The sequence below is a fragment of the Pholcus phalangioides genome, unplaced genomic scaffold, assembly GCF_987345545.1.
Source record: "Pholcus phalangioides strain wild (caught in Gottingen) unplaced genomic scaffold, Ppha-v1.0 ptg000027l_1, whole genome shotgun sequence".
In the NCBI taxonomy this organism is placed as follows: domain Eukaryota; kingdom Metazoa; phylum Arthropoda; class Arachnida; order Araneae; family Pholcidae; genus Pholcus; species Pholcus phalangioides.
The window spans coordinates 5,039,396-5,052,580 of record NW_028301617.1 but is presented as its reverse complement, the minus strand read 5'-3'; the positions used below and the strand labels follow the sequence as shown (position 1 = coordinate 5,052,580).

General features: G+C 38.0%; 1 protein-coding gene across 2 annotated transcripts in view; it reads left to right on the top strand.

Annotated features, from left to right (window-relative positions):
- Positions 1-918: 918 nt before the first annotated feature.
- Positions 919-13,185, top strand: part of LOC149068232 (3'(2'),5'-bisphosphate nucleotidase 1-like) — a 33,669-nt gene continuing 21,402 nt past the window's right edge. For both annotated transcript variants that reach the window (XM_089251826.1, XM_089251825.1), the window contains exons 1-3: positions 919-1,221; positions 4,410-4,511; positions 8,988-9,095. In XM_089251826.1, coding sequence (XP_089107952.1) covers positions 1,102-1,221; positions 4,410-4,511; positions 8,988-9,095 — 330 coding nt within the window. In that variant the 5' untranslated portion in view covers positions 919-1,101. The remainder of the gene's footprint in view (positions 1,222-4,409; positions 4,512-8,987; positions 9,096-13,185) is intronic.

The window sequence follows — 13,185 nt, the reverse complement described above, 5'->3', positions numbered from 1 at the left end:
CGCAAAATGGGATCCTTCCTTGCCGTATACAAATCTGCCCACATCATACCGGGAAGCAAGAAGGGATCCCGTTTCGCACAGCTGCCGATGCAAGCGCGCAAATGTTTTAACGTTTGTGGAGCGGCCGTTTTGCGTTTCATGTAGACCATGCTTTCTCTGATGACAGTCGTTTGTAGCCTATTGGTGTGCACTATCACCTCTTAAAGTTTTTCCCATCTTTCTGAATCACCCTGTACGTACATTGAATGATGAATGAATTCATTTATGAATTATGAATTCATTTCTTAAATGAATTCAATAAATCCATTGAATTGGTTGAATGCATATTCTTGTTGAACCTCACTTTCCCTAGCATGCCGGGAATCGATCCGACCGCAACATTCAAAAAGCTGATGTCCCTCGAGTTCCACGGCATGCCGGTTAATGCGGGGAAGAATACGGTATGAGTTGGGAAAATACGTTTAAGTCTTAATTTTAGTAATTAAAAAAAATCCGAGTTGTTCTCGTTGAAAGAAAGGGGACATTTTTATCCAGGCCCGTAGCCAGAAATTTCGTTCGGGGGAGGGGAGGGCCACTTTCATTTCTGGAAGGTGACCAAAGAGATAGAACAATAGATTTGGCCATCTTTTTCCCTTTTATCTGTCATCATTTTCTCACATTTCGGGAGGGGGGAGGACCAGACCACTGGAGTCACCCCCCTCCCCTCTTGCTACGCCCTGATTTTTATCTAAACAAAAGGTCGAGAGGGTCAAAATTAAGAGAAAATAGTGTCCCTGGAAGTTCAGTTCATATGGTCACAAAAGTTTTCAGTGACTTGGACAGGAAGAATATTTTTTTTTTTGGCACGTCTCGCGGTAGGTTTGGAAAAAGTGATATTTTACGTTCCTCGTCAGAAGTTTTAACGCAAAACATAAACAACACTCGCCCGCCCCTCTTCTGCCCTCTCTCGTCTGCTTTCTCTCTCTGTCCTTGTCTCTCGGCCACATCGGTTATTGCGGACTTTGGATCACTATCGAAAACCACTTGTAACTTGTCGTCGTAGAATTTTCGATCCGTGATTACACATTAAATCTTTAACGATCTTGAAAAAAAATTATAGTGATGGCTTCTAACACTTTCCTGTTGCTCCGAGTCATGTCCGCCTCGGTCGCCGTCGCTAATCATGCTGGGAAAATAATCAGAGACATCATGAGGAAAGGTGATCTTGGAATTGTCGACAAGGTGAGGAGCTTTAATTAATTGTCGTTAATCGATGATTCGACATCAGTGCAGACACGGTTACAGTTATGTTTCTGTGCTGTTTTTAATCATTTAAATTTATGTATGGTTTTTATCGATATTCCTATATAAAACTATCTTAACGAGTTCTGGGCTCTCCAATCAGATTATTGGACCCCACCCTTGCATTTATACAGTACCCGACTCTTTATTGGGCGGGGGGGGGGGGGGGGGGGGCATTGGCAAATTAGGAATTGAGAAGGTTTCCGGCGGCTGGGGTTAAAGATGTTCGGTCAGTTGTTGAATGTATATTTGATGAATATTTTGGGACACCAACGTTGGTTGAGATACCTTGCCCCAATTGTTAAGATTATCTGTTTTGGATCGTAATTGAGTTTTTGCCATGTGTATGCAGGAGTGTCCTTGAGCTGTTATGAGGGTGGGGCTGACATGAACCCAGGGTGTTTTTTTTTATGATTTTTGTTTACGCTCTATAAATTCGCTGTAGAGGGGGAAGGGTCTGTGAAATATCTGATCTTAAGGCCCACCTGGGATCCTGTAGGATAAATCTGATTCAAGGTGCCGCCCTAGATCCCAGCCTGGGGGATCTGTAAAAAAATCTGATCGAAAGGCTTGCCAAAAGTTTCCAGCTGGGGATAAATCTGATCTAAAAACCCACCAATGATCCCAGCTCGTGAAAAATCGGATCGGAGTGTCCACCACAGATCCGAGCCTGTAAATAAAATCTGATCCAAAAGGCAGCCAACGATGCCAGTCTTCGGTGCTCCTGTTGCAGGATGAGGGGGATTGGAAATGTTTTAGACTCATGGGTGCTCAGCTGGAGATTTATAATCTCCCATGCAAATCATCGTGAATTTCTTTAACTCTAGGGTGCTCGAACCCATGACACAAAATTCTGCTGTTGCTCGGGCCTATGTATGTGTGTATGGCTGCAGGGGCGTAGCCAGAAATTTCGTTAGGGGGGACCACTTTCATTTTGGGGGGGGGGCAAAGTGACAGAACAATGGATTTGGCCATCTTTTTCCCTTTTTTCGGTCATTTTGGGGGGGGGGTCCCCCCCCCCCCCTGCTACGCCCTTGTATGGCTGTGTGTCATTAGTGTTTCATTTCAGTAATATGTTGAAGAAACTCACTCGTGTAGTTCCGCGTGAGTTGCTTCTATGTATCAGACCCAAGTGGAAGCAGTTTCGAAATTTATTTCATGGTCTGTCGCATATCCATTACTTCTGGTTGACATCATATCCGGGTCAGTCATGTGTTGCGATAAAGAGCAATAGCTTAAATGGGTTTTAGTTTTCTGTGTTTATACAAAGAAATTGTTATAGAATTCTTTGTTGTAAAAAAAGTTAGTGATTAGTAGAGCCCGGATTATATGCACTAAAAAAGTGGCAAAATATGCTCTAAAAATGTAAAAATATGCACTTAAAAATATGCAAATATGCACTTAAAAATGTAAAAATATGCACTTAAAAATGCAAAAATATGCACTTAAAAATTCAAAAATTTACACTTAAAATATAAAATGTGCACTGAAAATTCCAAAATATGCATTAAACACCCCAGAATATGCATTAGAAATCTTCAAAAAGTCAAAAATTCCGAAATATGTATAAAAAAAGAGAAAATATGCATTAAAAAAGAGAAACTATCATTAAAAAATACACCATGCAAAAAAAAAAACGAATGTGTTTTTAAAATACATGTTTTCTATTAGTGCATATGTATTTCATTTTTACCAAAAAATATCCCCTCATATATATGTATACAGCATATGCAAATAACTTCTACATATTTTTTATTCAGGCATTTTTTTAGTTTTCAGTTTGTTGTAGCTGCTCAATAACGAAAATAGCAGTAATAAAAGAATTTCGACACTATTTCTAAAAATAAAATTAACATTTTAACACATCTCTAGAAATAGCCTTACAATAAAACAGTTAGTAGTCGTAAAATACTTCATAAATATGTATTAATTCACTAAATTTCACATACGGGGAAAAAAATCGATGTTATGAAAATATTATGAACAATATTTATTTGGAAAATTATAAAAAAAAAATTGAATGAGCTTAAGTAAACCTTCAAAAATATGCACTTATACTGGAAATTCTTTGATTTTATGCATTTATATGCATTAATGCTAAAAAAGGCCAAAATATGCAAATGCATATGCACATATGCATTTGCATATAATCCGGGCTCTAGTGATTAGCAACAGAGGTGCCGACATGTAGAAAATATTAAAGGGTAGAGATGTAAAATCCTCAAGAATATTCTTTAGGAGAATATTCTCTGGAGGAATTTGAATATATTATAAATAACTTGAGAATATTCTTATAAGTTCTTGATGAGAATATCCTCCTGCTATTTATAATATAGTTATATATAATATTCTTGGGAATATTCTCTGGAAGGACTACTTTCATAAATTACTAGAGAATATTCTTATAGAAAATAATAAGAATTATTCTGAAGTTATTAATAATAGTCCTTCACAATATTCTCCTCGATGAAAATATTCTCCAGTTATGGAAGAAAGTCTCCAAAAAGTATTCTCAAGAATATATGTAATAACATGTATTATAATAAATAATCTCTATAAATAACTTGAGAATAATTCTTATTATTTTCGATAAGAATATTCTCTAGTAATTTATAATAGTAGTTCTTCGAGAGAGTATTCTCAAGAATATTCTCTGTCCTTCGTCCTTCTTCCCGTCAAGGAGACTGGAATACTGAAGTTTGTAGCCCACAATATTAAAGTTTAATAGAAATAATTTAAAAGAAAAATTACACCATCACATGGCTGAATCGCAGAACTTTTAATTTTAAAGACATACGAGTGAAACAGAGTTTCAGTGTATTGTTACGATCTGTAGATGATAGATGGCGCGATTTGTTACGACTCTCAAAAATATCGAAATCTGTTGGCAAATAATGATTAATGAAAGGAGTGGGGGAGATATATCACAGCAGGGGAATTTGGCTCTTGATGAACTTTTGAAACCTTAGCTGTAGAGCATATTGGTATTTTCCTAAATAATTTTTTCGTTTTTTAAATTTGATGCATTTATGAGTGATCATGTTAGCGTATTCTGAATTGAGTTTCTCTAAAAAATGTTTCTTCGATGAAATTGTTGATACATGTTGCTATTATTTAATATGTTCCAGGGTATCAATGACTTACAGACTGAAGCAGATCGTCTAGCACAGAGATGTATTGTGAATTCGCTTTCAAGGCACTTCCCTAAGATCACCATTATCGGAGAAGAGGTAGGCGTCATTGCTTTTGTTGTTATTCTTCAGAACCTAAGTCTTGGTTGCAGTTAAGTGGAATTACGCTAATACAGTTGCTTCAACCCTATCTGTTGCTGTTGGCTGATATGTTGTAATTGGTTGTAAGGTGACATTTTAATTTGCTACGGCGTGCTGTTGGCATCACTTTGCACCCGAGTGGCGTGGCGTAAGGATGCTTGTCTACCACAGTGAAGGTTGTTGTCATGGTCCCGGATTTGAACCCGAGGGAAGATAGAGATAAGATATTTTCCCTAGTGAGCTTAAGGCATAAGCTAAGAGATAAGCACGACGGATAAGCTTAAGGCACCTTCACTTCCAAGCCATCTCATTAATGGCGGTAAATTGCAATATAACGATATGGCCAGAGTTTGTGTTTCAAGTAGTTTATAATTGGCTTATAACTAGAGATATGTAAATTTTGCAACAACAAAAAACTTCCAAATTGTAGAATTGAAAAAATTACAGTTTTCAGGTTGATTTTTCTATTGATTTGTGAAGAAATAAAAAAATTTTATCAAAAATTTTGCATTCATTTGCAAAAATGTTTTTAAAATCAATAATTTTTTATTTGTGTTAAAAATATTTTTGGAATCAATAATTATGCATTCATCTGCAAAAAAAATTTTCAAATTAAAAATTTTGCATTCATCCACAAAATCAAACTAAACTAGCAACTTTCTATAGCTCAATTATGAGGCCACATGCACATGCTCACAGTTGATAGTTCCAGAATTCAAGTGCTCAGCATAATTACAACTTGCTTCAAAAAGTATAAATTATCAGATAAAATTCAAACTGTGCATTTATTCATAAAAAAATGGCAAATTTGGCAAATTTTACATTTATCGCATCCATTTGGTAAATATGATAAATATATATCCCTACTTATATATATAGCACATGATAAATGTTAATAACATTACGTAACATTAACTTATAACATACATCCAAAGAACAAGCAGAATTTTGAAGTGGATTCAGTACAATGGATCACATCTAAATAATCAGGGAACTTATAAAGAGACACAAGGAATATGAATTACCATTGTATATGTCCTTCACTAATTTTGAGAAAGCGTTTGACTCTGTCTTCACATCTGCTGTTGTTAAAGCTCTAGATATACAGTAAAACCTCATTAAGTCGTCACCCTGATAAGTCGTCACTCCGCTTAAGTCGTCATTTTTCTTCAGACCCTTCCAGCTCTCATAGACCATAATGTTATTAAACCCTCGTTTATTCGTCGCTAATTTCGGTTAAGTTGTCACTATGAAAAAGTATGAGAAAGAGGGACAGACTATTTTTATGGCTCCCATTAAAAAAAGAGCTTGTTAACAGCATTGTCATATGCTTAAAAGTCACCATAAAATCCTATATACCCAAAAGGAACAGTTTAAGTAACGAACGTTATGCTGGGGAAGTTCATTTGCCGACTAAGGTTTTTGGAACGTTTGGGACTGTTCAGGCTAGATCTCATTTCTGCCTGGGCTCCATTGGAAAAACTGGACAAACCACGAGACACCCAAGCTCTGCCGCAAGAAGCAACGTAAGCACTTCGCCCCCGGGGGGGGGGGCATCTCCGGCAAAACCAAAATTTATTGATACGTCAAAGATTACATATGGTGCAAGGAAATCAAAAATTATGTAAATCGAAGAATCAAATTAATCAAGTTAAAGTCAAAGTGCAATCCGGGCACGGATAATAAATAATCATAGAAAGCATTGGCTCTATTAATTTAGGGCTTGAAATTTAAACAAAATATCTTTGTTGAAAAAAATTAGACATTGTTTCCCAAGTTGAGGTCTTCTGTTTACTTTTCCCTGCCCAGGGCCCCTCCACCAATTCAAAAGTGTTCGAGATTACTTTGTAGTCGTATCATGAACTACTGATGAAGAATTCAAACACTAAAATTAAATTTTAATTAAAAGACTGAAGTTATGTTCAACCCCTTTGCGTTGAAGAGGACAATCCTGCTCAAAAACACAGAGATAGAAGAAGTAGAGAGCTATGTATACCTGGGACAAGAAATTACCATGGACAACGGAATCATTAATGTAATAAACAGGATCAGGATTCGATAGAGCACTTTTGGCAAAAACTGTAATTATGAAGAGTCAGATGCCATTATGTCTGAAAAGAAAAGTTTTTAACCAGTGTGTGCTACCATCACTGACTTATGGAGCTGAAACATGGACACTTACAAATAAGACGATACAAAGGCTACAGACAACACAAAAGAGCATGAAGAGATGTATGCTAGGCATCACAAGAACAGACAGAAAACGAATCACTTGGATAAGGAACCACACAAAAGTATATGATATCATGGAAACAATTAAACGTCTAAAATGTAAATGGGCTGGGCATATTGCAAGAAGACAGGACAACAGATGGACCACAAGTATTCTATATTGGTACCCCCGTCGTGCTAAATGTCCAAGAAGGCGTCCCCACGCAAGATAGATTGACAAGATCAGGAGAGTGGCTGGAGTCTACTGGATGGCTAAAGCATCAGACAGAGCAAAATGGAAAAATTTAGAGGAGACCTTCATCCAGCAGTGGATTGAAAATGGTTGTTGTTGATGATTGATTGATTGAACACACGCTAAGATAAACAAGCAATAATTGAAAGAACATATGAGATATAAGGATGTGTACAATACATTTAATATAATTTGTTTTGAGGATCTTCGCATATTTTTTGATTAATCAATATTACCGTTCCTCGTATGCATTAGCCTCCCTATAACTAGTCCTTGTGTGCCTTAGCCTCATTGTGGTAAGTCTGAGGTAAATGTCCAGTTTTATCAGTTTTTGTTTCGAGATTCATTTTCTTCTCTCTCTCTCCTTTTTTTCTTTTGCTGACCCCTCTCTAGATTCCTTTTTTGTATTTTTACTATTGATTGTATATTGTTTTGATTGATGTCGCATATTAAAAATGTGTTTTATATTAATTGTGTTTCATACGTTTTTAACTATAATGATGTTCTGATGTCGGAAATGTTCAGCTCATCTCTCTTTTTGGATGCTTTTCAAATCCATTGCACGTTTCAACTATGTCACAATGAAGTTGGTATCTGTGTGTATTATCAAATGCTGTTTACTTTTTTCCAAAGGGCTACAAATGGACAGAACATACATGTACCCAGTTTGCTGATGCACTAGATTCACCATATGTTATTGAACTTAAAACATTACTGCCTTTTTGCCAGTACTGCAGCTTGAATGTTATTTGGCAGTGTCTTGGCTCATATTTCTAGAACAGAGCTTAAGAAATTACAGGTGCCAAATTTGCTATTGGTGCGTAAGATTTTCTGAAGACAATACAAAAAATTTGAGTTATAAACCTCTCCTCTCTCTTGCACATGCCAAGCCAGTGTGTGTCGATTAAGTAACAGTGGTAGTCTGCTAAAATTGGTTTTCTGCGTTTTATCTATATTTTGATATATAAATACAAGCCTATCTCTCATTTGAAAAAGTCGCTCTTCATGACCCTCAATGTCATACTTGCATAACACGAAAATTCTGGCATTTGTCATTTTCATTTCAAAGTATGGAAGGCAGATGGCAGCACCACCAGAACAAAAACATGCCCAACTCATACAACATGAATACATTATACACTAGGGGCCACAAATACACTCAACACAGATTCCAGCATGTACCGATTCATCCTACCAAGGAATATGTATGGAGTGTGTGCACAGTTAAAGCTAAGTCTACGCTCATTTCGAACCTGGTTCAATAGTCATTCGCAAATATTTGCATTGCAGCAAGAGGGGAATGATGTGACTAATAATGAACTAACTACACACTGTCCCAATGTTGGGGCTGGAAGATACTGGTCACTCTGTTCGACCAGCCTCCAGCATTTATTTGACTGTCATTACCAATGGCAGAGTGGCCACACTACTCACCCATGACCAACCTTAGGACCGTATTGGGCCAGGCTGGACAAGAGTGTGGCCTCAGCTTAAGAAGTAGTAGTGGTAGCTTTTAACCACAGGTGCACGCATCACTGAGAGTGTCAGAAGGCATTGTTAAGAGTGATTCAGAAAATTTTATATTCTATAAGTCATTCATTCCGCACATAATTTTCATTCAAAGGGGTGCAAGAACATAATTTGAAGCTCACTTAAGATGCAAGAATTTGAATTGGAGTTCACCAGGGTATGCCATCTAACAAAAATATTAAAAACCCTATGTCCTAATACATTAATAGTTTCATCAAGTTCATTCTCTCGTACCGGATGCAATTTTCACAAATCAGGTAAATGAAAGTTGCAATTTTAGCCTGAGTCTGCGTACAAGAACAATGTAATCGAAAGTAAACATTTGGCTTTGGTGAGAAATTCATTATTTTCCCGTATAATATGGGATACCATTGTTTCTATTTCCGCGCTTGAAAATTTATTTTTTTTTTATTCTTGCTAATATATTGCATATGTTTCAGACTCTTGACAAGCATGACAGTGATGATGAATTGACTTTGAACTTGGAGAAATGTGAGCTGCTTAATGTGAGATGTCCAGAGCCTTACCAGACCGTTAAAGAAGAGGATGTGAGTAGTTATGTCACAATATCTGATGTAACATTTCCATATACAGTAGAACATTGATTATCAGGGTAATGGTGGGCAAGAGGATCAATTTTTACCAAGCTGACCAACAAAAATTATTCTATACAGTAACAGCCAGTTGTTAAAATAGGAGAAACTTCAAATGGATGTAATTGATTTACAAAATGAATCTATATACAATGAAACCTCGATATAACGATATTCTGCAGACCAAGAAAAGATATTTTACTAGAGGGTCTGTCATTGTAACAAGCAGTTTAGCATTAGAGTATAGACATTTGCACACAGGCCTTGAAAATATATCATTGTACACAGATTTATCGTTGCAGCAAGATTTCACTGTACATAAAATTGATTTTCTGTGTGTGTTCTCTACACGGATCAACAATTTTAGAATGAATAAAACTTTTGTACATACACAGTGAAACCTCTTCTAATGGCCATCTCTGAAAAACTGCCACATTTTGTTGGAACCGAACGTGCCCCATAGACCTAACATTGCAGGTAACCGCCGAACAATGATTTCTGAACAACCGCCACTTTGGATGTGGAATCAAAAAAATATATGCATCTCGCTATGAGGGAAAAATAATTTTCAAGGAAGTTTAAACCCTTTCCATTGAAGTCCATGGGGGGAATTATGTATGTTTCCTTTTCCTGAGTACAATTGCTAGATGGATGTATGGCAGTGGAGAGGGTAAAAGGGCCACTTAAGTGATGTATAGTTGTTTCGCTTGCCACTTACGTGGTCTGTAAATGCACCCCGGGTCACTTAGGTGATCTGAAAATGTGCTGCATGCCTCTTAATTGATGTGGGCAGGGTGAGACTTGGGTAGATGCTAAGGGTGCGGTTGCGTTAGGCCGCTAAACTTTAGGGGCAGCAAAACTGGACAAAAACTTTTATTACATTTTGACCTTGTAACAAAGTCATACACGCACTAAAACTCTGCTAAAGACCACTAGAATTCAGACATCAAACGCTCTGGCCTAGGGTTTCAACAGGAACCTCCCCCCCTCCCCACCCCTCCAAGCCAAGAGAAGGGTGCAGGTGGATCTTGTTCTAGACCAAGAGGAGGCGCTAATTTTTTTTTTTTAATTATTCAGAATTACATGGCAGAGGCATAATGCATTGTTGCTCGGCTGAAAAAGTATCGTTGTAGCCCTGGGTATAAGGCGCAACATTTAAGTGCCTGACGGCACACATAATTTTTTCATTAGGCAGCAGACATTATCTTCCGGATTTATTGTTGAATGTTTTTTTTTTGTGACTATGAAATAGTGGTTTGATAGTTATTCTCGCTAGCCATTTTTGCTAGTTGTAAATATATTTGCTGTTATTTCCAAACGTTTTGTCTAAGAAAAATATAATGTACATAGTGGTTAATATACAGGGTGCATAGCAAACAGGAGGCATGGCATTTTACTGATGAAACATTGATCCTAGAGGTATACTTCCAGTTAGAAAAAATTTGCAAATAACGTATAGGGCAGTAGAGCATCAATTATCCGAATACCGATCAACCGAAACATTGGTTAACCGAAAGCGTTCCAGTAGGCCAATTCAAATTCACATGGCATGTAGAAGTTCCGTTAGCAACAGATAGAGGCCCCTAGCACTGTTTCTTTGTTTCATATTGCTCTTATGACACTGGTACAATTTTTTTCCATGAATGATCGGTTATCCAAACACCCCCCAGTTCTCAATTGCTTTGGATAATCGATGCTTCACAGTACTCTGATATGTCATTCATGTTTCAAGGGATTGTCTGGTTACAAAATAAAAGAATTAACTTTTTATATAGTCCATGTGTGCTCAAAAACCCAATTAGAAAGTTTTTGCCCTGTCTTTCCTGATGCCAAACAAATTCCATGTTTCTAAGTACAATATTCACTGAGATATTCAGTTTCAAAAAACGGAGGAAAATTGGAGGAAAAAAACAGTGTTAAGTGCAGATAAAACAGTTTTTCCACATTAGAGCTGACTTTTTCCCAACTTTCCTGTTTTTAGTTCAAATATCTCAGTGAATGTGTTCCACTTGAAAACGTGTAATTTTTGCAGTTGGCACATCAGGAGAGACACACATTGATACTTTTCTACAGGAACAACTTACGCGTTTTCTTGGCCCGTGGACGGGCAAGAACTTTTTAATTTGGTTTTTGGGCACACTGGGACTGTATAAAAAGTTTGTTTTCATATTTTAATAACTAAACAACCCCCTTCAAACATGAACAACATATCTGAATACTACACGTTATATGAAAACTTTTTTTTAATTGGAAGTGTACCTCTAGGATCAATAGTTCGCCAGTAAAATGCTATACGCCCCTGTTCGCTACACACCCTGTATATTTGCAGTTGTGATGTGAATCGTAATACAGTGAAACCTCTCTTTCTCGAAAACCATATTTCTCGAAAAATGAAAAAATTCTTACATTCACTGCACTGAATCAATGCATTTTCACCTCTCTGTCTCAAAGTAGTTTTTGAAAAACTATCTCAAAGTTAAAGTCACGGTGATAGTGGCCTTGGTGCAACGTCCCTTATGGGAGTTGCTTGCCCGGTTCGAAATATCCAGCAATAAAGTGGCAAACGACAAGTGGAAAATGATTAGAAACAAACTTTCGCATGAAATATTATTATTTATTCAATTATATGGGTTAGTTAATTTTAACAATGGATTAGTATATCTTGGAGCCCTCTATTTGACGTTAGCAGTAAAGATACTGGCTCACCAATTGATGATCAACAACAGTCAACTTGTGCAGTGATCGGACATCCGATGTTGTTAGCTTTTCCGTAAATACCAGAGGAGTTTTCTCAGTTGAGAACCGGAACACCTTGATCAGTTCCTGGGGGCCTCTCGGTTGAGGGCCGGACCACCTTGCTCAGCTCCGGGGGGCCTCTTGGTTGAGGGCCGAACCACCTTGATCAGCTCCAGGGGGCCTCTCGGTTGAGGGCCGAACCACCTTGATCAGCTCCAGGGGGCCTCTCGGTTGAGGGCCGAACCACCTTGATCAGCTCCGGGGGCCTCTCGGTTGAGGGCCGAACCACCTTGATCAGCTCCGGGGGCCTCTCGGTTGAGGGCCGGACCACCTCGATCAGCAATGAAGAACTTTGACTGTGAAGATTGTTTTATATTTTGATTCCGGACCTGCCGGAAAACGGATTCAAATAATGTAGATTATTGCATTTTAACAATTCAGCCTAAGGCCAATAGATACGGTAGTAAGACGGTGAACCGTCCTACTAGAGGGCTTCAGTTGAACAGAACAAGATTAGACGAACGCAATGTGAGAGACAAAGAGGGAGGAATTTATACTCCCCTTTTACAAGAAGTTTGGGACCACATGTCCTCGCATGGCCTTTTCGCCTCAACAAAATTATCGAATTTGCATACTCATGCGTCACTATTATAAACATTACAATTTAATTACATTGGAATCTGGCAACATGACATAATCCGGAGAGCTGATCAGACTCTCCCGATTATGTAAACATTACTAACATAACAATATGAAATGAATTGTTCCGACGGAGGTCTGCAGCCCCCCGCCGAAAATAAGTGAGTACAACACTATATTTTCGTATCCGCACAACGAGACTTGCAACAACTCCCCCGGGAAGTTCTTCGATAAAAATAATTTAAACTGGGCTAAGCCTCGCCCAACTATACATATATTGGATCAAACCCCTCCACGAAAATAGCGGCATCGTCGTCATGAGGGGAATTAATTTATGTGGGACATCAGTAGCCCGACCTCTGGCCCGTTCTCGTTCGACAGCCGAAAGACCCCACCCGCCGACTGCCGAACTAATCGAACACTCTGGCCCTTACCGGTTCGCCAGTGGGTCCTCGGGTGGTTTCCGGTAACTGAGAGGTCCCTGGGGTCTAAAATAAGAAGGAATTTCCCACATAACGACAAGACCACCATTAACGTAGAGGGATCGGATCCCGATACGTTACATTCCCCCTCACCACGGAAGAATTTTTCCCCAAAAAAAAAAATTCTATAGGTTAAAAAAAGTTAATTTACAGAAATACTTGCAAAAACTATGTTAACATATCACCTG